This window comes from Tribolium castaneum, chromosome 3, assembly GCF_031307605.1.
Source record: "Tribolium castaneum strain GA2 chromosome 3, icTriCast1.1, whole genome shotgun sequence".
Lineage (NCBI taxonomy): Eukaryota > Metazoa > Arthropoda > Insecta > Coleoptera > Tenebrionidae > Tribolium > Tribolium castaneum.
This window is the reverse complement of record NC_087396.1, coordinates 19,074,880-19,099,336: the sequence shown is the minus strand read 5'-3', so window position 1 is coordinate 19,099,336 and position 24,457 is coordinate 19,074,880. Positions and strand designations below refer to the sequence as shown.

The 24,457-nt window shown below is 34.5% G+C and overlaps 4 protein-coding genes across 7 annotated transcripts; 1 reads left to right on the top strand and 3 right to left on the bottom strand.

The window, feature by feature from the left end:
• Positions 1-1,307: 1,307 nt before the first annotated feature.
• Positions 1,308-2,458, bottom strand: LOC135265619 (uncharacterized). Its single transcript, XM_064355460.1, has 3 exons — positions 2,303-2,458; positions 2,136-2,254; positions 1,308-2,089 (listed from the first exon to the last, which is right to left on the bottom strand). Exons 1-3 carry the CDS (start codon positions 2,346-2,348, stop codon positions 1,331-1,333), a joined length of 924 nt encoding a protein of 307 aa, XP_064211530.1. The 5' UTR covers positions 2,349-2,458; the 3' UTR covers positions 1,308-1,330.
• Positions 2,459-3,996: 1,538 nt separating this feature from the next.
• LOC100141687 (uncharacterized) lies at positions 3,997-8,741 on the bottom strand. The gene is given in 4 exon segments (NM_001167779.1): positions 3,997-4,956; positions 5,004-5,122; positions 8,310-8,489; positions 8,535-8,741. Coding segments are annotated over 4 exon segments (1,209 nt in total). The 5' UTR covers positions 8,629-8,741; the 3' UTR covers positions 3,997-4,140.
• LOC103313182 (neuroparsin-A) lies at positions 7,699-11,463 on the top strand. Of its 2 annotated transcripts, none has more exons than XM_015980589.2 (4): positions 7,699-8,130; positions 10,795-10,915; positions 10,963-11,089; positions 11,139-11,463. In XM_015980589.2, the coding sequence occupies exons 2-4, from the start codon at positions 10,845-10,847 to the stop codon at positions 11,268-11,270; spliced, it is 330 nt and encodes a 109-aa protein (XP_015836075.1). In that variant the 5' UTR covers positions 7,699-8,130; positions 10,795-10,844; the 3' UTR covers positions 11,271-11,463. The 2 variants fall into 2 exon arrangements, with proteins under 2 accessions (XP_015836075.1, XP_015836074.1); XM_015980588.2 differs by lacking the exon at positions 7,699-8,130 and adding an exon at positions 10,459-10,704.
• Positions 11,464-12,425: 962 nt separating this feature from the next.
• LOC655574 (repetitive organellar protein) lies at positions 12,426-23,874 on the bottom strand. Of its 3 annotated transcripts, none has more exons than XM_064355425.1 (5): positions 23,335-23,859; positions 17,936-23,286; positions 16,424-17,882; positions 15,384-15,625; positions 12,426-13,389 (listed from the first exon to the last, which is right to left on the bottom strand). In XM_064355425.1, the coding sequence occupies exons 1-5, from the start codon at positions 23,528-23,530 to the stop codon at positions 13,177-13,179; spliced, it is 7,461 nt and encodes a 2,486-aa protein (XP_064211495.1). In that variant the 5' UTR covers positions 23,531-23,859; the 3' UTR covers positions 12,426-13,176. The 3 variants fall into 3 exon arrangements, with proteins under 3 accessions (XP_064211495.1, XP_064211496.1, XP_064211497.1); XM_064355426.1 differs by having other exon boundaries at positions 17,936-23,280; XM_064355427.1 differs by lacking the exon at positions 12,426-13,389 and having other exon boundaries at positions 15,395-15,625; positions 16,404-17,882; positions 23,335-23,874.
• Positions 23,875-24,457: the final 583 nt, after the last annotated feature.

The following is a 24,457-nucleotide window of genomic DNA, read 5'->3' as shown; positions in this document are numbered from 1 at the left end:
TGATATACAGCGAGTCCCAGTGAGGTAAGTTCACTATTGACAGCGTCAAAAAAGCCTAAAGTTATTTTCCAGTAAACTAATGAGTTAGTATACAAAGTATGTAAATGCTTTGTTTTTGAAATAATAATTTTTTGGCATAAACATACATAAGAATTTGGTTGCATTTAACAAGTTATGCAACTGCTTAAACCTTATTATGAAAATTCATTCGTTAGAAAGCTGCGAAATGTTTATCAACGTAAATTACGATATATGGAAAGAAATAAAGTCAAAGTATTGTAGTTTTATGTACAAAAAATAAAAAGTGACGGAGAAATAATTTAGTTTAGTGGTACTTCAAAATCTTTGCCGAATGTGGTCTTAAAAATAATAATAAAAGCTAGGTAATAATAGCACCAGGACGAATGTTTTTGTAATTACATAAAAATGATTGCTTTTATGAGTTTAAAAAATGAACGTGGCGTACAATAAAAAGCAACAAAAATTTCATGAAAAAAGTTTGAAAGTTTTAAATATTTACTCATATTTACCTGACCTGGCTCCATGTAACTTTTTTATTTTTTCTAAACTGAAACTTCAGTGTCGGCGTTTTGAGTCTATAGAAGAAATGAAACACAATATCAATAATAATCTGGTTTTATTTGCAATTTCTATCGCAAAATGTATGATGGTCATAAGTGAATTATGGTGGAGGCGCCGGTTTTTTTGCTACGGAAAATATTTAAGAATTGCTCACTTTAGTTATTATTATTTTAGAATGTAGGTTTTAAAAGTTTTTTAATAACTTGAACGAGCTAGTTCTGCAATAGAGTGTAAAAAAGCTTTCTCTCTGTGTTTAACATTTAGAGATTTTTTTAAAGTAAACAACCATTGTCAAAGAAAACACGTTATGTTCATAGGGTAGGCATAGACAATCAGCATTAAATTAACAGCTTATTACTAATTACTCATAGGTTGTACTAAAATTTTTATTATACTGATATTGGTACATAGAAATAAGATTTCTAGTTAATATAAATAAGTATTTGCTATTTTGAAGATTTTTTTTCTGATTATATAACAGACCAAACCTCAGAGTTAAACAAGACAATATCTAATTATTGCTGATATCACTCGTAATTTTCTCAATATATTTCAAATAATTATGTAATTTTATCAGAGACGTCTCAAAATAATCACGTTACGTTCATCATTGCATCAAATTAAACACTGAAACATTTTAAATTTTTGTATAAACTTAGGACCGGTGGTCATTAATTTTAGTTTTCTTTCTCTCTAATTAATCGGTCGACCCAGTAATAAAACGATAAGCTTTTGATTGTAGTTTTATTTAAAAGTTCACTTTGCACAGAGGACACAAGAATGAGTTTTTAAGACACTCTTTGAGGCAATAAGGGTGGAAGAAGTGGTTGCAAGGTGTGATTTTCGCCTTGCTCATCTTATTCAAACAAACGGCGCAAATATCGTCGTAGTCATCTAAGTCTTGCTGACTTGCGTCGCGAAAACTGTTAAAAGTCTGCTTTTCTAACACGAGAAGCTTCCAAAAATTATAATAGGAATCTTTCAGTCTAAGATATATTGTAAAGTAGGCACAACACAGTGAAAACGTTACAAATTCGGTCGTTAAAATCAAATATAAATCGGCTGTAAAGCTCATCGTCATGGTGTAAACATTTAAAGCCAACGGCACGTATAAGTGATCTAAATCCTCGAATATTTGAAACTCGCAATACTTGATCACTTTTTGCAAAATCTCGGTAAAGATTTTTTCGGTGCAGAGATAATAAGTGAAGGTGGTTGCAGCGTAGGGGATGCTGGGTCTGAAATAAATCCCTTGTTCTCGGAGACAAAACACCACAATAATGGCTTTCGCCCATTCAATTATAATCCTGCAAACCCCTTCCATCATACTAAAATTACGGAAAAGAGACGTTCGATTCGTTGTTAAAATGTCTCTGGTCTTTGTCGTGAAATACGTAAAGACGGAGTAAAACAGTAAAGTTTTCAGTGCAATAAGAACGTGTTCTTCATGCTTTTCGAGTTCTGTAGATTCGTGGTACACCACTGCACAGCAGACAAAAAAGAACAACTGCAAAAAAGCGTTTTACAATTGAAAGTTTCACGTAAGCGATTACCTGACATATGAGGGCGTAAATATTGTAAAGTCTTATGAATAAAAGTTCCGTGAAGTGCAACCAGAGAATTAGTTTACGTCCAACCGCCACAAATGGGTATGAGATGAACTTGACAAGACCTGTAAAAAAGAATCGTTATGGAATTAACAAAATTGTGTCGTAAATACGCTTGAAGAAATTTTGTTGTTCAGGGGAATCCTGAACTGTATCCATTCTGGTGATTCAGTGGGAAAATTTTGAGGCTACATGTTGATTCTGACAGTGACTGAAAGTCATTATGTCATCAGCACTAGTTAATTTGCCTATTTTCGATAATCTGTAAATAGTTGGACGACGATTTAAAATAATAAGTTTTAGAGATGGAAACAAAAGTGTTAGAATTTTATACGAATTTTTTTTAGAAAAGTAACAATAAACCAATAGACGTTACGGTCTGTAATTAAAGCGAATTTTTGAAGCAAGAAAAATTCTGTATTTACTATAAAAATTTTAAGAGGGCTTTTAAGGTCCTAACTCATAATTTTGCTTTGTGAGGTGTGGGAAGGGTTAATGTGCCATTTTTACAGTAATTCGTGAAACATTGTTTTTTATTTTTGTGCTATTTATGCACGTGGAAGCGGATTCTAAATAAAATCACTTTTCATACTAGGAGTTTACGTTTTTATCCTCATAATTTTTTATAATTGCACTGAAACTATTGTGCATACAGAACTATTATTGTTAGTAGAAAAATATACGATGAGGATACGTTTTCAGTTTTTGGATACTTTGTTAAATATCTACTTTATATTTAGTCTTATGGTGGTAATTAAATTATGGTGGAGGCGCCGGGTTATCGTATACACGTAAGTGAAATTATTTTGTACTTGGGAGCGAAATATTATCTTTTTATTGTTGAAAAGTACGTTTTTACTTAAACGGCATCAGTTGCACAAATTCTAGCTCTGGTGGAATAAAAAAAAAACATTTCACACATTTCTCTATTCTTCGCCAAAGTCAAAAGTTTTTTTTTACGAGTAAAATATACCTACGACCTTTTTTCTTTAATATAATTTCAGTACTATTCTCTATTCTATATTCTATATTCACTATATCTAAAAGTTTTTCTTTAAAAAAATCGGTTCTAAAACAATCTATTTAATTGCTATTTCTTAAAAGCCAATCATAAAGTTTCATTTGGAGCCCAGCAGGTAATTTCCATATTAGTTATTGAAATTACATAAATTATTATTTAAAATATTTACAATAATAATACCTTAAGCTTTTTGCTTACTTTTTTAAGTAATTGAATTAATTACTTAACAACACTGACCTGGTGTGTATTTAGATAAACACATAAATACCTCTATGGCAAGCTCAAAAAATAAAATTATCTAAGATTTTATTTGATTTTCTATGATTTCTTAATTTTGTACACTAGTTTCTTCGGCTGTATAGTTTTCGGTCTGTGACAAGCAACCTACCTTAATTATTGAGCAAATGCGCAAAATAATTTTGTATCTATTATAATTGTTAAAAGATTTTGATTTCAGAATAATTTCTTTTTAAACTGCTTTTTAATCAAATTATTTGTAGGATATCTAATTTGATTATTCAGGAAGATAATATAATTAATACCTGCCTGGTTCCGAATTAATATATGCTTTTATTAATTAAATATTATCATAAAGGTGTATGTAGTGTGAGCAGTTTTTATTCGACCTATTAACAAACGCAGTTTATTTATCCACTGTCTTTTTTATGCAAAACTACCTACATTTGAATATTATCATTTATTAGCGTGCGAATATTTTTGATTTAATTTTTTTTAACGGCTATAATTTGGGTTCTTTACTTTGGGAAAAGTAAACCAATAAATTCGTACAATGTTTCTGATACTTTTATTCACATACAAAATATAAATTAATAAATAAATACATATAAACGTAGCAAAACTAGTCTACCTCGCCTATCCTAGTCACGTACAAAATATTAAGCTAGTACGACCGTACAAAAATCCCTAACCCTAGTGCACAAACGTGTACTCCCTCTTGCACATGGGGCAGTTCTGCGACGCGCTCAGGCACTGTCTGAGACAACTGGCGTGGAATAAGTGATGGCACGGCGTAACCCTCGCCTTCTCCATCGGACTCAAACAAACAGCACAGACATCGTCACAGTTCTCAATCTCCTCCTCGGTGGCGTGCCTGAACTGCCCCAGAACCGCCTGCTCCTGCCTCAAAACCTTCAGGCAGTTCGCCACCATGTCCTTGAGTCTCAGATACACCGTCAAGTAGAAGGCGATGAACGTGAACCTGACCTGGCCGTAGAAGCACAACAAGAGCACCAGAACGGCCGCGACACTCACGGTGTAGTAGCGCAGAATCACCGGGGCGTAGAGCGACTCCAGGGCCTCCAGGTGCTTCAGCCGCAGGAAGACCAGGAACGGCGGGAACAGCTCGATGAAGACCCTCTCGGTGCACATGTAGTAGGTCCAGGTGATGAGCGTGTACAGGGCCGTGGGCTGGTAGTGCTCCAAGCCCTGCTCCAAGCCGAAGACGAGCAGCATGAAGGTGACGGTGATGATGAACGTTATGGCTTTGGTCCATTCGAGCACGATTTTGGTGGCGGACATCGCCACGTGCTTGATGTTGCTGTGCTGGGTCATGTTGACGGTCACAGACCAGTCCTCCTTCTCGATCAGCTCCTTGATGTACGACACGCAATAGGCGATCACGTTGTAAAACATGAGGGAGTACAGCCCGGTGACCCTCTTCTGGGGGCAGTTGCCGCCCCCGAAGGAGCACAGCAGCACGCGGTCGCACATCATGAAGAACACCAGCTGGAAGAAGACTCGTCAAGTGTGTTTTTTTGGAGGAATTGACTCACTTGTGTGGCCAGATTTGACAAATTCGTCATTTTCATGAACATTTTTTCGCACCGGTCCAGCGGAGCATACACCCGGCAAATAAAGGACCAAACGGGGCCCGACCACTTGCTCAACAGAGCTGAAAAAGACCCAAGTTTTTGTTACAGGAAATTTAATTCGCAAAAAGTTTTTGGCAGGAAATTGCTGAAGCAAGGTTTATTTGTTGTGAGAAGTAACTCATACACGTGCTGCGCTTGTTTATCATCACATCCTCTGGCTGGCGAGATAACGATGTCACATTCGATTGATTAATAATTGATTTGGGAGTATGTCAAAAAAATATATTACTCAAAAATACGATAAGTATCCCATTACTTATTTATTAACCAAGAGCAAATACGGGATTGATAATTTGGTGTATTTATTTTTAGAAAGTCATAGAACTTTGGCTTAGCAACAACCTGATATGATTGATTTTTTTAATGCCCTGCCAAAGTTTGTGCTAAAATTATTCGATGAGGTGCCTGCTAATTCATTGGGTGCAACGTTTGAGAGAAAACATTTTGAAAATTAGTACGTTATTATATTTTGGCAAACACCAAGCGATAAATTTCGGTTTTACCTACAAATACTAATTTGGAGACTAGGAAATGTGTAGAAAACAACAATATTTTGTTGGTGTGGGTGGTTTTTAGATGAGTAACGCATGGAATAATTATAATGTCTAGACCAAGTCCAATTTTACGTACCTACTACCTATTTATTAATTTTTATCATTTAAAAAAGTAATTCATTTTATTCCATAATTGGCTATGAAGATAAAAACAACAATTATTCAGTATTTCAGTCTGTGTAGGTGTCTCCCGGCGTCTCCTTAGTATTTACTGCACTCTATAAAAGTATGCAGCAAACACATATTTACAATAAATTCTATTTACTCAGTAAATAGAAAAGTAAAGTATTTAGACGGCAAACACCGTAAGTATACATATTTATTTTCAAAAACTAAACTATTGTAACACTAGACAATAAGCAAATTCTTTATCCGTAATTAAATAGTTGATTATATAACTGGTATTTATATACAAATTAAATAAATACTGGGACCTGTTCCACCAAAAAAGTTTTTCTGTTTTACGATATTATTATTATTATTATTATTATTATTATTATTATTATTATTATTATTAAATAATATTCAATTACTTTTGAGTTTAGTGTTCGGTCGACTATAAGATATGTACAACTGTGCTCAACAAACATAGTTCACCTCTTATTACTTTTGCCAATGTTTTTTCTGTACGAAATAATGGCTGAAAATTTGACATGAGGAAACAACTGTAACACAAAAATCAAATATTTGTGACTTATTCCTTTTCATTTTTGAAACATTTGTAAATAAAATAATATTAATACAAATTTAAATAAAAAAAAATATTTTTATTATGCATTATAAAACATTTCAAAACGAAAAACAACAATGCGAATATTTTAAAAGCTTATTTTAATTTGTGTTTAAATGGCATTTTAGTTTGTTAGAATGAGAAATCGTGGAATTAAAGAAGAAAAACATCTTGTTTTAGGTCAAGGTATCGTCATTTCAGTCTTTTTAATGCATTTTGTAGCCTGAAATGATCTTTGAGCTTTTGAGATTTTGGCAAGTCCAAAAGTTATTGTTAGGTCATATGACAATAGTTTTTTGGCTACTTCCAAGCACATTTTATAACTACAGTAAAACCTCTCAACAACGAACACCGATGAGGAAATTTTAATTGTCCGTTGTGAAGAGGTGTCCATTATTTGGAGGTGTCCATTAGGGGAGGTTTCACTGTAATACCAGTAGGTTGTCTGAACAAACCGGAAAAGTTGGGCTGAGGACATGACTTAAATCGAGAGATGTTGGCCGTAAAAGTAAAAACTAAAGTTATTTCGATCAAAAATAATAACCAAAACCGCAAATGTTTCGCAGAGTTTTGTCAAAGTAAGCCGAAAATATTTCCACAATAGATAATTTCCCAATTGGTCTTTGATTTAATTTTTGAAAAAATAAAACGTATAGTTAAAGTGAAAAGTGAATAAAAAAATTAAAAAGTTTGTTGAAATCTGAAATATACTGTGGTACATTAGAACCGTGTTCATTACACAGTGAAGAAGAAAAATCTTTTTCACAACAATTGAATAAAAATCAAGCACGAAAAAATTCAGTGGTTTCATGTTTTTTCTAATCGTTTTGTAAATAAATAATTAGATTTTAAGATTTTTTTATGGTTTCGTTTATGGAAAGTTCAAGTAAAAGTTTACTAGATAACGAGGTAATTGTTATTAAAAAATATTTTTACTATCACTATGAACATGTCAAGATATAAATGGAACTGTTGACTAGTTTGCTTCCTATGTATCCTAATTGATAAAACAATAAACACAATTGTTGACATTTCAGAATTATCACCAGTGATTTTTAAGATTATTTATTTGCCTGAAAGATCACAACAGTGAATGAAAATTGTTTTATTTTGATGCGCTTTAATTGGTGCTTTTGCGATTGAACGCTTTAGTGCGATGTTGGACACTTTTGTAGGCCGCTTTCGCTATTAATAGAAGAAAAATTGACATCTTTTTAATTTATATCCTGTCATAACTAGAGTTTCTTATCGTTAATTTACGACTCCAATCAAGCCAACACCTAATTTGCAAATCCCCTGTCAGTGTGTTTAATTTGTTCCCTCGTCCACCGAGCGACAGTGGCCAGTGGCGTATCATTTTTTCCAAACAAATGCAAAAACAGTTTAAAGTTTATACAACATCGAATAAAAAAGATTCAATTTGCCGGTTCATGAGGAGGTCGCGAACTCCGTAACCCACAATTTTGTCTGGAAGGCGAACAGACGAAAGATAAAATGTTACGTTGCAAGCGCTCAAAACCAAAACAACTCGTTTGTTGCTGTTGAACTCGTAACAATAGTAGCGATAACACGGGAATGATTCACATTTGCCGGAGGGTGGTAACTACACCACTGCCGTGTCAATCCTTCAAAATAACACCCCTTGATGGCCGAGGGTGAGATTAAGTATAAAAATTGGGACTTTTAACCCCACTACCACACAACCATTCCAGTTCCTTTAAGCGACACATCCTCACACCGCAGGGTAAGTTGTTTGTGTGCCAGTAATATTTTTGGACTCGCGCCAAATTGAAAAAATTCGTTTACACTAATTCGAAAAATAGCGAATTTTACCAACTGTAAACATTACGCGTATTTACCGGCTTAAAATAGCCGACATGACTTATTTACATCGGGGCTTATTTTGGTTCTTCGGATTTTTACCTGGGATTTTGGCAAACAACTTCCGCAACCACCTCACAGGGTACTTGTAGTTGGCCGAAATGAGCACCGGGAGCACCAGGAACGAGTAACTCGCCACGCACCAGCCCCCCAAACTCACGAGCAGCGGGGCATGGCCTCTGGAGCAGTAAGGCAGGAGGAACAGAACGGACAACAGACACACTGCAATTTCTAAATTATTTGGGCCACTTTTCTCGGTTTTCTCACCAGTCTCGGCGATTTTTTCGTTTTGCATTTCCGGGTCGACCTGGATGGTGTGGAAGCTCCGCAGTCGGCCCCGGAACCTGGTTATCATTCCCATTGTGCGGACTGTGGCGGAAACTTCTAGAACACTATTAACTCAACTTGAAATAGACTTGGATGAACTGCAACGCGCTTTCGAGCTCTCGCTTTCTGACTGTTCTTTGTGTTGACTCGCAAATTTCTTTATTGGGATCACCTACGTTGATGTTTTTCTTTCTGGAACGGCCCCCACCTCATTTTTATGTCCCACTTTACGCCTGTGCGTCAGGACGCCGCGACTTTGCCAAAGACTATAACGCCCCATGCGGGGGATTATTTTTGAAACTTATCTCGTAAACATATTTTTGCTAACGATAGGTGCTTTGTTTTTATTTTGGTCGCGGTATTTTTCGGCAACCATGAACCAGCCCAGGTCAGTGCTAGAGCAATCCACCAACTATTATCTCTTGTTGTTGGAAAAACCGCATTTAGAAATTTTGATTGATGGTGATGGTGCCAAAAACAAATCCGTTAGCAGCACATTAGAACAAATGTGCATTTCAAGGCCTGTTTACATCAATCTGGCCCAATTTTTCGCCATAGGCCGCATTGTGCTATTTGCTAAAAATAATGAAAATATTTGTGGGCGTATTTATAGGTTTCCAAATACTGAGAATCCGTTGTTGTGGTGGATCGCGTGATATTTTTATGAGTAAAATTATTATTTGTGCACTCCACCTCCTCACATGACGTCTTCTGATCTGGCTAAAGTTAGCCACGTAGTGGCTATTGACCACACGTTGGGTTCCGTGACATTTTCGGGGTTTGGCATCCGGAACGCGAGTTTTATCAATGAATTCGGGCGCTATTTTAATCGTGGTTTTCGAAAAATCCCTGCACTTTTTGGACTCTTGTACTGTTTACTGTATTGAACGATAAACAAGATGTGAACTTATGTTTACTACTTCCAGTCTGTTCTAAATACGAGCATATTTAATAATATCGACTCTTTATCACGCCAGTGTTCTCATTTATTTGGAAAAGATTTCGACGAAAATTCGACGAGATAGTGGGAACTGGCTTCGAGGGTGGTGTCTAATATTTTGACCCACATTCGAGATAACGCATTGTTATGTAATTCCTGGACATGTTTTTAAGAAAAAATCGATTACTTTCACTAGCGATATTTATTTGACTTATGAACTTCGATACGGTATCTTGACGACCTTGCTTCAAAAGCATTATTGTAGGGTCACCAAAATTAAAATTTTTAGGTCTATAAATAGTTCCAGTTTTACGGATTTTCGATCGGGAAAAATTCTCAGACGTGTTCTCCAACTTCCAAATTTATCTCTGGCTTTCATCCAGTTTTTTCGCTCCTGCTCGCTATTTCATTGACTCCGAGTGAATCCTAACGTCCAGACGCATTTTAATCTTAATGGATTAATTGGTTTTAAGAAACTGTTTACTACGAGCGTTTGACGGAAGTCTAAGCAATCCGGAAGTCCACTCGAATCCTTCCCCGCTTGTTTACAATTATTTTCACATATTTGTTTAATCAGTGAGTCATTAGTTGAGAAATACAGGTTGTTTACTCAAAACAAAATGAATTTCGGTCCTTAATTTCTCGGTATCTTATCTGCTTGGAAGAAAGAAACTGGTAATTAATCAGTGATTTGTTTTTGACTTCATTTCACTGGCTGGAATCACGTTTGTTTTTGATGGTATGCAAAGAATTAATAAAACGGAGATAAGGGGGCGAGGAAGTTTCGGCACTACCGGCGAAAACACTAACCATGTAGCTGTAGACAATGTTCTATTCTTAGCCACAATTAGATTATAAATAAAAACTGTAAATATCAGTGTCACTTATTATGGTGACTTAAGATAAGTAATAAGTCTTGATGGGAAAGCCAGAGACAGTCGAACAGCTGTTCAGTATCTGGTCATCCTGCTGGGCACCGGTTACATCCGCAATACTTCGAACCACTTGAATTTGTGACGATAGATGGACAGTTTTCACCTTTATGACAAGTTATTTCTAATGAAAAAATTGTTTAGATGTGTGGCACGAGAAGCATTGCTGTTTTTTGGGAAGTTTGTGATTTTGGATTTCAGAAATTTAGGTTTTTGATTCCACCAAAGTGAGCCAAAGGTAAACACCATGCTAAACCCGTGTTTTTATTTTTTATGTGTTTGCCTTTATTTGAAATTTTTTATAGATTTTTGAATAATTTTTTTATAGAACCGTTTTTTGGGCATTCCACTGCTACAGCATCGGCTGCAGCAACCGCTATGTGTCCTTTCCACAACTTTATCACCATAATTTTAGTTCTCACCGTTACAGTTATTATTTTTAGTGACAAGTAAGTGCCACTTGTTTAGAGTTTAGTTACTGAATTGTGGGCTTTAGAGGGACTGCGATGATTCACCTGCCCTGCAAGAGATGTGCGACAATCCAGGAATGCAACGCTGATCCGCCGCAGTTGTGTGTTTTTGGTGAAAACAGGGATTATTGTAACCGAAGAGTTTGTTCAAAAGTAGGTTTCTAGTGAGTTGTGGAGATGGGTTAGTAGTGGTGTGTTTTAGGGACCTGGGGAGAAATGCGGGGACAGGTTCAACATTTTGGGCACTTGTGGAGAGGGCCTATGGTGTTCGAATAAAGATAACAGATGTCATGGATGTTACATTCCAACTATGGCATGCTATCCAGATGATTAATGTGATCTCAAACTTCCGAAAACAACAGTATTACTTACTTTTTGTTGTTATGTTTGTAGCTTAATGAATATTTATAGATGATGTACTGCGAAATCGTGCTTATATTTATTTTATTAAAATACTCAGATCTCAAGTGGTTTTTAAAAATTGATATGTTTAAAGTGAAAATAAAATATATTTCCGTAATATCTGCTGCAAGGTGTATCTTTATTATCATGACATAAAAGTATCCAAAACTATCATTTTTTTACTCAGCAAATCCTCTAACCGGATGCGTTCCACTCCACACTTTGTTTTTGAACGCTGCATTATAATTAAAACACTGACCCAATGAAAAATACTCCGTAATTGAACTAATTATGACAGTTATTATTACACAAGAGGGCAAATCCAAATTTAGATAAAATTACATCAATTTTATAGTTATGTTTGTACGATGTCCTCTCAATGGATAAAAATTGTTAGAAACGATTAAACAATTTTTTTTATTTTGACGGTATGATGCAACTTTCTGCACTATTGCATTTGGTAATAATTTGCGTTGGAGGCATTTTCAAGACTATTTTTTACAGTGAGTCACAAATAAATTGTGTCACTTTTATGAATTTTTTTTTACAAAAAATCGATTTATTGGAGTAACTACTTTGAGGTTTTTACTATATTTGTATTATTAATGTTTTTTGTTTTGAATTATTTACTTCCATTATTTCGCAAATGCTAAGATCATGTAGAAAACCAGTAATACAAAGCGTACTAAAAATAGATCAAAATAAAACTAATATCTTTTATATTGTGTTTTTTTTTCATTTCAGGGCAAGCAGCTAATTTCTGAACAAATAAACATTACTTAAGCGTCCTCTGGTTTAGAATAACACTAAGAATTATTTTATCATTATAAAATTTCGATTAATTATTTTTTTTTAATTTTTTTAATATCTATAGCTTTTGCTTTTATAGCTGATTTTTGTGAAATTATTAGTTTCTAAGAGCAAAAAATACTTTTAACAGCATCACCTTGTATAATTCGAGGGGTCTCGGCTTTGATTATTTGTTTAGTTATTTATTGTTTAGAAATTACTAAAAATTTAGTTAATGTAACACCTACGATACCTAAAAAAATTGTGCCTTTACTTCATGGAGTTAATAAAACACGACTAATTTTTGCATTTTTTATTAGACCTAACTTAAGAAAATATAAATACAGATTCTTGTATTTAGTAATTTAAACATTAACAATAAAATATGAATAAGTTGTACACATACCAGTTTTTCCGACTTAAATAATTCCAGAAAACAAATAAATACAGTATTTTATTTTTATTATGTAATAAATACTAGTAGTGTGTCAACAATTTAAAACTAAAAAAACAGATACAATTTATTTACCGTCCTTTCCAACCCAACTACGTTCAATAACACATTTTCATGTATAAAAAACGAATATCTCGCTATCCTCGTCCTTGTCTGAGCAAAATTAATTACAATAAAATGTGACTTCCTTACGGGTATCTAGAATAAAGTTATTTTTGGATAAACTAAAATTTGTGTACCCTCATTCATCATCACTAATTATACGTCATTATCTGGAAAGTGCTTAAATATTATAAATATTACTGGAATCATAACATACAAGTCTACTAGCTTTATAAACAATGTTGTTTATGTGTGCATTTAATCGATGAATGGACGGCCGATGATCGTGCTTTTGAGTCCGTTTTTAGAAATGCTAGCGAGCCGAAAAATATCGAATGAGGTTAATACTAACGAAAATAGCCTGCAATTACAAATAAACGAAATCACATCATTTACATTGTGGAAATATTTATATGAATGAACTTGCACCAGTTTTTCATGGTCGTGATGATGAAACTGTCGGCTAAAAAGCGATGTGCTATTTTCGTGAACTTTACGATGACTCTTTTCCTTGGATCTGCTTCTTCTGTCGTCTGCGCACCAGAAATCCGCGGACGCCCGCCTGAATTTTCACAGCGGATTTCTCCTCAATGTCCGATGGCGACTTGGACTTGGTCTGCGCTATCCTTCCGGAGTCCGCCAACCTCCCGGAGCTCTTGCGGCGGGCGGAGCGCCGCTGGTTGGATATGTCTCCGGGGGCGCTGACCTAGAACACAAAGATTCCTTGCTAATCCTGTTTTTCCCCTTATATCCATGTACGCAGAAAAAGTTATCTAAAAGTATTTTTTACAGTACCTCAAAAATTAAAAATCATATTTTTTCAGAGTTTCAAATACAGTTACAGACATTTTTACCATAGAATAAAAAAACTTTAAGTCTCTAAAAACATGTTTATTTTGTGGCTTTGCTGGGCTTAGGGTAATCGGCATGCTCTTAACCCACATTCGCACATGTGCCCTAATTGCGGCGATTGTTTATCAAGGAATTTAATCGACCTATTTATAAGTCGCTATTAATCGACGCGATTCGAGAAGCAGGCAAACAGGGCGCACTTTTGTATTTTTTTCGAACGTAGAACGAATTCCATGTGTTTTGGCATGAGTTATGATCTTCGTTTTGGGTCACGTCCAAAAAATGCAGCATAGTGGTGGAAAAATGCAACATTTTTGCTCCGACGCAACGTAGAATTTTCTCCCAAAACTTTGGGAAAACCAGTTCGTTGACTGGAAACAATGCTCAAGTAAGCCGAGCTAATCTCAAAAGATACCACTGTGCATGGTCCGAATTTTATTGCTTCAGCAATGAATAAATTAGCTGCAACATTTTTTAACCCGAACTGATTTATGCGCAGCGTTTCGCTATTTATTGAACCTCTTTACTAAATCGCGTCTAATTATTGACGCTGTAAACAATTTAATTTAGGAAAATGAATTATGCTCTTGGCAGAAAAGACAGATAAATATAAGAAGTACTCGAACACACCAGCAACTAATTATAAAAGCACCAGATAATGATGTCAGGAAGGAAAACCATTTCAATAATCAAAGATTTGCAGTGTGTGAGTCTTTAAGAAAATATTCGTGTGTTGGTAATAAATTAATAGCAGTGTTTGTTTAAGTAAATGTAGCAATGATTTTGGCTTATGATTTGTCTACAAATCCACGTGACGTTTTTATTGCTTGGCCTTTCATACAGCGCATACATTTTGAATTTATTAAAGGTTTAAGTAAATTAGTAAATCAAAGATTTTAAAAGTTTACTGCCAACAGCGCCGGCTGAGTGATATAACACATGTATATTCGAAAACATAATTTAACGATGCAATCATTTATTTTCGAGAATATCTTAAAATTTTCCAGTTACCTTTAAGCACAACTAAACATGCCTTCAATTATCATTTTTTCGTGTTTTAATAATTGTGAAGGTCACCACTTTTTCCGGAAATAGCACAAGCATCGTGAAAATTATTCGCTATTTTCCATATTCCATACAGAAATAGGACTCGCTTGTTGTTCCTGAACGTGTTTTGCTGTTTTGTTTTGGAGAAATATTATTTTTAAAACAATTTATTTTAAAACTTTTTAACGTAAAAGAACGATACGTCGCGGCACTTCCATTAAATTCTGAATCATATAAATTTTATGAAATTGTTGATCGATGTTGGATGCAGAAATAGGTAAATAAAATACAGAAGTAATGAAATAAATTAGTCTAATTATTGTTTAATACTTGTCTAATACTTGTTATTGCAATTATTTATGAGTATGCAGATTTTTATTTAACACAAACATCTACGTTTTTGATGTTTTTAACGTTTTAAAAGTAAAGTTCACAAGTCAGTCACTTCGAAATATGTATTTATTTTTCGTGTTGTATTTGCGATAGCACTATTTAAACAGCTTTACGAAACTTTAACATTTTTTCGAATAGTAAGATAAATCGAAAAACGGGCATGGGCCGTAAAGCCCTAAATTTAGCAAATTTAAATAATTGTCTGGCTCAGTGTCGGATCCAAGATAAATCAAATTAATTAGCATTTTCAGGCCCAGCGCTGTAAAAGCGCCGTAAAACGCGGCAACGAACACAAACGCGACCAATTCTTCAAACAAAAAGCTACAAAAATACTTTGGTTTACAAACCAGTGCCCAATTATTTTTAGTGTTTGGTTCAATTAAGCTAATTAAAAAAGCGCAACTTTACCTTGTTCTTCAGTTGCTTCCGCACTTGGTAGCCCCGGAACCCGGCTTGGATCTTGGTGGCGGCTTCGGCTTCCATGCTCTTCTTCTGTATCGATGCGTTGTTTCGTTTTTCTGTTTCCATACTATCTGACGACGGCGTTGTCTTGTCTGGCTGAGCCTCACATGTTGAGGCGTCTTTATTTGACGCTTGCGCCTCGGTGGTGATTGAGTTAGACACGGGTGACGTCAGGACCTCAGCACCTGCTAAACATCGAAACACCCAGTGTTTTAAGACCTTTTGGCAATTCGGGGATGAGGTGCTTCCTGGAAGTGGGAATTAGCGACCAGACGCGTAATTTTAGAGAGCTGGAGCCACAATTGATTAAATGTTTTGCAAATTGGAGCGGTTTTCGCAAATGGCACCGGGAAAATTTGGGCTCAAACATCCCTTTGTCAGTCACTCACAATCGGAGTGATAAAAGCGACGAAAACAACTTTAATAAAGTTTTATTTAGAGTAAACAAATAAATTGATAGTTGCAGTATTTGCGATTGTAACACGAGTGGCTTATCGGGTAAATTAATTTGATTGGATCTTATCTATGTTAATAAAATACCAGACTAGTTGTAAATCGTGGACATGATTCAATCTCCCCGATATTGGACGCCCATGTTACGACTTTCTTTTTAATTAAAATCTTTGTGGGAGGTTTATGGCTATTAATAATCTCGTGAAAATACATTCTTGCTTGACAAATGACGTAAAAATGACGATAGCGAAGGCTCAAAAATCGTCTATTTTTACTAATGGTGAAGTGTTCTCTTGTACCCGAAGATCTAACACTGGATATACATACTTTATTTTTAGTTTTGTTTTATTTGTGTCATGCCAGAACTCTGTTTCCTTCAAATAACACAGACGTAATGGACGTTGGCAATTAAGCGAAATTGTTGAAAGATATAGGGTTTGTGTGCTTTTCCGATATCAAGAATAATAAAATGATTTCGTGCTGACTAATGAACGGTTGGTGAAAACCACTTACTATTATAACAAATACTTGACCTGGGGGAGCTTCGTTTAGCTGGACGGATAAAGGGACTACGTTATCGTGGAGTTCTCCTGTGTTTACCAGACCTGGGGGTGATGCTTGGCCTCCTGGGGGTGTCACAGGGATGGGCACGGCGATGGCGTCGTGGAGCTCTCCGGTGTGGACAAGGCTGATTGTGGTGGTTGGAGATTTCCGGGTTTTTGTGTCCAAATTTTTGCTCGCATCTATTGGAGATTTGTCGTCCGTATCTTCTTCTTTAATATCGGACAGCTCTCTCAGAGGGATGTGCACACGCAGAATTTCTTTTTCTGTTTTAACGTTGCTTGCAGCCGCGTTTTCTTCATGTATTTCAGTCTCAGTGCTCATATCTTTTTTCTCCAACACATTTTTTTGCAAAACTTTGGTAGACTTTTCAATCTCATTTTCGAGAGAAGACTTGTTTAACTTATTATTTAACTCGTTATTTTTAAATTCACTTGTGATTTTGTTATCTTTTTCAACAGGAGGTTCTTTTTTTAAAGTGCTGGTATCAATAAACTCTTCGTAATTCTTAGCGGCCATTTCTTGTAAATGTTTGTTATAGTTTTCAATTTCTTCTTCTAAAACCGTTTTACTCATTTTGGCAATTTCAGCGTTGATATCAACAGTTTTTGCCAATTCGTCCTCTCCTGGACGTAATTTTTCTCCAGCTTCTTCTGATAAGTTTTGGTTAGTTTCGTCAGCAAATTCTTTCTTAGCGATAGAATCTCCAGAGTGCGAGGATTCTTGACTCTCAGGTTCTGTTTTTACGTCGTTTTTGTTCTTTTCTTTATCATCTTCCCCCTTTTCCTTTTTGTTGGATGTTACAGGACGCGTGGGTGCGTCCTCATACCCAGGTTCTTCGCGCGAAATTGGGTCAACTTCGGCTTTGTTTACGACACTATTAGAAATAGAATCGTCAATTAACGGAGCGGAATTTGAGTCTGAGAGTTTATTTGCAGTGGAAGAGTTTAATTCCCCGGCAATAAATTCGACATCGTTTTCGGTTGTTTTATTATCTTCTTTGGATTCAGTTGTACTATTTTTAGGAATTTCATTTCCTGTTGTAGCGTTAATTGAGACTTTGGCTTTTTCTAGGTTGCTGCCAAGTTCATTTTTATTTAAAATTGGTGGTGACTGGTTTGATTTATTGGGTTCATTGGCAGGTAAAACGGACTTTTCGGGGTTTTTGTGTGCTTTTATAAAAGGAGGTTCTTCGGGAACTTCTTGTAATTGATTCAGTGCTTCTAAAACTTGTTCGTCGGACAGTTTTTCATCGGTTGGTTCTTCGGTAATACTTTTTAAGGTTCCTTTATTGTAGCTTCCTTTTTTCCGAACCATATATCCTCTCACACCAGCTTGAATTTTACAAGCGGCCTTAAAAATAGCGTCATCGCTTAATCCTCGATGCCAAGGGAGTTCATCGCATTCCGCCGGTTGTTGTTGCTCTGATAACTAAATTGTTTATTTTTTGGGTGTGATGAATTGTAAATAAACAAAATACTTACCTTTTTATCAAATTCTCTGATTCCTTTTCGCACTTGGTAACCTCTCCACAAGGCTTGAATTTTTGAAATAGCTTTGGTTTTATCCATCTTTCGGGCTTCCAATGCTTCCTTGTTTTTAACCTCTTTTTTAACCGATGTACCAAAAACTCTTTCAAATTGTTTTCTGGCTCTAAAACCACGCCACAGGGCCTGGATTTTCAAAACTGCATCAGCCATAGACATCGCGTTTGTTTTTTCTTCATTAACTATCTTTTTACTATTTTCTTTGTCAAGTTTCATTCCGTTTTTTTTAACTAGCAATTCTTCTTGTAATTTGGGTTCAATTTTTGTTTCTTTGTCTGGTCCTTGTGTTTCGTCGATTTTTTCTTTGTGTTCTTTAGTAGCGGGGTTTTGCAAGTTTTTGTTGGTGTTTTGAGAATTGCTCTCGCTGGTGGTTGAATTTTTGTTAATTATTTTTTCACTTTGGTTGTTATCAGGAAGATTTTTAGAGTCACTTTTTTCAACCAAGAGCTTAGCTTTTTCATTGCTTGTTGTATTTTCTAATTTTGTTTTCAAGTTGTCTTGTTTTGAATTGCTGTTTTTGTCGTGATTTTCTTGTTTGTCGTTAATTTTCTTGCTTTCAACATTTGTAGCATCTACAGAACTTCCGACTTTAACTTCTTTTTCATTTCTCGTCGTTTGTATTTCATGAGATTTGTCTGCGGTTACTTCTTTGATTTTGTCTATATTTGTCTCTTTATTTGATTTTGATTCGGAATCTGTTCCATTTAATTTATTTGTGCTTAACTCGTTATTTTTTGTTGTTGATTCGTTATGATCGCTTTTGTTTGTAGATTGCAACGAAACTTTACTTGTACTTTTTTCTACACCCTGTTCCGTTTTATTTTGGTCACTTTGATCCGCAGAATTTTTTTTATCTGTTTCTTCGTTTTTAAAATCTGCATCTATTTGTTTGGGATTTTTTCCATTTTCCGGTTTAATTTTTTCGACATTCTGCTTTTCTTTTTCAACAGAATATTGTTTCTCTTTGCTAATCTCTTGTTTATCTTTTTTCTTTTCCTTTTTTGCTTCGTTGACAGTAGTATTCCTTGCTTCTTTCATATCTTTCTCATTAGAAGACAAACTGTTGATTGTTTTTGATTTTTCTTTGTCACTTTTAATACCATTTTCGTTTTGTTTTATTTCATTTTTTTCTTCTGTTTCTATCCTACTTAACTGTTGAGTATTTGTTGCATCGATAATTTCTTTTTCTTGTGGTGTACTTGTTTTATCGTCTTTATTGTCTTTTTCTTTCTTGATTTGATTAATTTTTTCTTGATTGTTATCATCTATCTCATTTTTATTGGTTTTTTGTTTCATTTCTGATTTTGTTTCTTCTTGTAGTGATGGTGTTTTCTTGACGTCGCTGACTTTGTTTTGTCCTGTTTTCGCAGTTTTCTCATTTTCTTGTTTGGATTGTTTCTGGTCTTCTGTTCCTTGCTTTATTTCATCATTTCTTACATTTTCAATAGTTTTTTCGATCGTTTCCAGTTTCGTTTCTTTTTGTATTACTGTAGATTTCTTGACGTCGTTGAGTTTGTTTTGACCCGTTGTATCTTCTTTTTTCGTTGTTTCTTTATTTTCTTGCTTGGGTTTTTTTTGGTCCTTTTCGTTTTCTTGTTTGGTTTGTTCATTTACTTTTTGAATTTGGCTATCTGCTACATCGTCGGTAGTTTTTACTTTAGTCTCTTCTTGTATATCTGTAAAATTTTTGTCGTTACTGAGTTTGTTTTGTTCCGCTTTATTTTCCTTTCTCACAATTTTCTTATTTTCTGGTTTTTCATGCCCATTCTCTTTTTCTGGCTTCATTTGATCATTTAATTTTAGCGTTTCAACATCCGTTACGTCTTCGGTAGTTTTTACTTTTGTTCCTTCTTCAGCTGTAGAATTTTTGTCGTCAGTGAATTTGTTTTGTGGCGTTTTATTTTCTTCTATTGTAGTTTTGTCATGTTCATCTTTTTTAATATCAGTTGTAGAAGAAGTTTCCACGTCGGTTAATTCTATTTTTTCATCTAGTTTTTCTTTAGTGTTGTCTTTTTCTTGCGTTACATTTTCATTTACGTCTTTTATTTGTACCTGGTTTAAATTGTTTTCATCACTAGTTTTTGCAACAGATTCTTTATTCTTCGAACTTTCCACGTCGCTTTTAACAAAATTCTTCGTTGTTTTAATGTTGGTGTTTGCATTTCCTGTACTAGAACCTTCAGAATTATTTAGTTTCTCTTTAGAATCCACAAGTTTATCATTTTTTTCAGCAATAACTAGTGCCGAAGTAGTAACTTTGTCCGATTTTTCGTCGTCTTTAATTTTGCTGTCACGTTTCTCCACTTCTTTAGTTTCCTGGTGCTCTTCTTTCCTTTTACTTTTGTTCCGATTTTCATTTTCATCAACATTTCCAGAAATACTTTTCGCTTCATTACTTTGTTTGTCGTTACTGGTTTCAATACTTGGGTCAACCTTTTGTTCTTTGTTGATTATTTCCTTATCCACCATTACCTTAGGTGTGTTTTCATTCCGTTCGATGTCGTTATCAGATTTCTTAGTTTTTTTTCTTACAAGAAATCCTCTCCATATCGATTGTATTTTTATTGCAGCTGCAACATCCTTCACGATGTTTTCTAGCTTATTATTCTTGTCCTGGATTTTATTTTCTTTAGATGTTTGTTCAACATCTTTTTTCTCTGGCTCTCTGTTGATGTCTACCGCTTGAACTGCTTTATATTCTTCATGTTTTTTCCTTTTCCTTGAAAGAAATCCTCTCCACACTGACTGAATTTTTATTGCCGCAGTAACGTCTTTGGCAATACTTTCAAACCCACTTCTTTTCTCCGGAGTATTCGTTTCTTCAGCTTCAATTTTTTCAGAAGCATGTGTAACTTTTTGCTTTTCTATTTCTTCAAGTCCCTTAACTGTTTTACTCTCATTTTTATTTTTTTTATCATTTTTGCTAGACTGAGTTAGTTTGTTGTTCTTTTTTCTCGCTAGAAATCCTCTCCACATTGACTGAATCTTTATTGCAGCAGCTACGTCCTTAGCAATATCTTCAAATGCAGACTTATTATCGGTTCCTTGTGTAACTTCCGTCTTCTTCTGATTTTCGTCGACTGTACTTTTTCTATCATTTTGTAATTTGTTTGTCTTTTTTCTTGCAGTAAACCCTCTCCAAGCTGTTTGTATTTTTATTGCTGCAGTTACATCTTTAGCAATAGTTTCAAATGGATTTTTTTCTTCGGATTTTTGAGATGCTTGTTTAATTTCCTGTCTTAGTATGTAGGGATTATAACTCGTTTTGAAAGCAGTTACTTTGCCTATTTCGTCCACTTGTTTCAGTTCTTCACGAAGCTTGGATGAATCGAAACTTGTCTGTTTAATAGTTTTGCTCAAATTTGTTTCCTTTGGAACTTCCACCGATGTTGATCTCTTTTTTCTCACATTTTTGTTTTCTGGAGCAACAGTTGACTCTTTCGTAGTTTCATTATTTTGTGTTTTATTTGTTTTCACAAAAGTTTTTGATTTCGTCGCTTCTAGTTGATTTTTATTTATTAAATCCACGGACTTAACACGTTTCACATTTCGAGCCGCTTTCTCGTCCTTAGTTTTCAAACTCTCTTGTGAGAGAGATTTCGATTTGTTATTTTTGATTTTGATACTGTCTTTTGATCTCACATCTTTTTGTTCTTGTTTGTTAATTTTATTTTCTTTACTTATTTCTTGAACATTTCCGTTATTGGCTGGCATTAGTGGTGTTGGAATTTTGGTCAACTTGCTCATTTCTTCAGGAACTTTTTCTTTCTTGTCTTGAGTTGTATTATTAACGTCTATTTCTTTTTTATTTTCTTGATTCTCACTTGCATTTTCTTTATTACTTTCGACAGATATTTTTTCATTTTCTTTGTCATTAATTTCATCCACATCTTTGCTAGAACTTTTAATATCTTTGGCTTTCTCATGTTCAACGTTTTCTTTCAAATTTTCTGTTTTATCAGTTTCATAAATAACCTTGCTCGAACTTGTACTATCTGCCTCATTTTTAGTATTTTTTATATCTTTCTCAGAAGATGCTTTATGTTTATCATTTGTATTCTCTTTATTATCTAATACATTTGTTTCATCCTTTTTCACTCCAGTTTCAGTTTCACAGCTGTTATTTTTTTCTTGGTTTGTAGTTTCATTTGTTGTTTTGTCGGGTAAATGTTTCATTTGCGTCTCATTTTCAGTTTTTAAATTCGAAGTAACATCTTCCTCAGTTGAACTAAGAGCTTTTGTTGTTGTTTTGTTCATTTCTTGCGTTTGAATTTCTTCTTTTTGCTTTTTATTTTGTAGTGATTTTGTTTCGTTACTTTCCTGTAGTTCAGATACACTCGAAACTAAATCAGATGAGATCGTATCTGAAGGTTTTTCTTCTGCTTCTTTTTTCTTCTTGTTCAAACTTTCTTCATTGGAAGAATCAATCATATCTTGTTTATTTAATTCACTTTTCTCAATTTCTTGACTTTCAGCTTTATTTATACTTTCTTTCTTTTCTACTTCATTCTTCTTTATTCCAGTAATTTGACTGAAGACACTACTATCCACCTCATCAAGGGAACTTACTGTTTCTTCGATTTCTTTATTGTTGTTACTGTCAGTTTGATTGTTACTCGTTGCTTCTGTTTCTTCATTTACGTGTGATATCGCTGTTGCTACCTCAGCTTCCTTATCGGTTTTTTTAACAAGAAGGTCTGTAGCTCTGTCAGTTGTCATAGAACAACCGATACAGTTATCTTCTGGGTTTTTATTGTCAATAATTTCGACGTCTTTCTTCATATTTTCACTTTTATCTTCTGTGGATGATTCCACGCTCACTGCTTTTGGAACATGTTTGGTCACTTCTTTCTTTTTCTCTTCAACTTTTGATTTACTAGCTGATTTCTCTTGTTTGACTCCTTCTTGGCTGCGTTTGTGAGGTGTTTTCGTGCTCTTTTCCTCATTTTTGTTAACAGAGCGCTCTCTAGAACGCGGAGTTTTCTTCTCACTTTTCTCATCAACGCTTTGTTGTTTACTGCTTGAAGAGCTTGTTGAAGAATTATCCTTTGAGGTTTTACGTGCTTTGCGCTTGTTGAGAAATGATTTAGTTTTTTCTGCATTTTTGTCTTCTAATGTTATTTTTTTCGTAGTCAAAGTTTTGTTTGCAGGAGAACTCGATCGTAAACTAATTTGCCTGGAAAGGTTTTTAACCGCGTCTACTGAATTCGATTTAATTTTCAGATTTTTTCCTAAATTATTTGCCGGAATTTGTTTTGTAACAGACTGAGCTCTTTTTCCGACTGTTGCTAAAATGCAGTAAATAAAGAGAGGGATTTTTGCGCAAAATATTTTACCTTTAAGAGATCCCTTTTCGCGGAGATTCAGTAAATGGGCGAAATACTCAGACGCAAACAAGTAAATGTCTTTAGGCTTTTTTGATAAAACTTCTTTTGTTAAACCTTCCATTAATTCTTCCAGTCCCACAGGAACACTCACTCTTTTAACTATCATTTCTCCCGTATCTGTTTCTATCGACGTTGCCATTTGCATTTTGGTTTTATTTAACACTGTTTATTAAATATTTGCAATAAAATTTAGTGCTTCTTTTTTGTTGTACCGCTCCGTCTACGGTGAAACAGCAACTAATCGGACTTGTCCTTGCAAAGGACGATTGTCAAGGATTATTCACCCTCATTAAGGATCGAAATTATACCGTAACACTTATTTGAATATGAAACACGTATGAACGCTTGAGTTTATATCGTTATTTCGTAATAATCGTTCGACTGTTGAGGCACTAATTGAAAATAAACCACTTAACAACACTAATAACATGTATTTTATATGATCTTAAACACAAAATGGGTAAATAAGAATGAAGTTTTTCTTGAGATCAATAGTTTTACTGCGTCATTCTATTGATTTTTCTAGCAGACGGGCTAGCAACGAAGTCTTGTAGTAAACCCACGTTTGGGAAAGAAATTCTATTTGTTTTCAATTTTTTTTTAAAGAAAATTTATTTAAAACACGCTGCTTTACTGCAGATTTTTAGTAAACATCATTGTTTAGAATGATTGTGGAACTTGTCTTTTGAAAATTTATTGGGACATAAAGAGAAATAAAAAGATTTGACAAAATTTGTGAAATATGAACGTAGATTAAAAAACCTATGCACATATTTACAGATCATTTATCTTAAATTTTATAGTGAAAGGTTAACATGAGACAGCTGTGTTCAAAAATAACTAAGATAATTGTGAAGCAAATATAAATTTAGATAAATTTAGGAGATTTTTCCGACTGTGTTTGCTCAGGCCATAAACTTTGCTCTCAAAAAATTATTAGCGGACACCTCTTAACAAGAGATATTTTTGTATCGTAATAGATGCATTAGAAAATAATATGATAAAAACGTCTCTATAATGGAACGGGAAAGCGAACGGGAACGGGAACGGAAAGAGTGGTGATGCAAAAAAC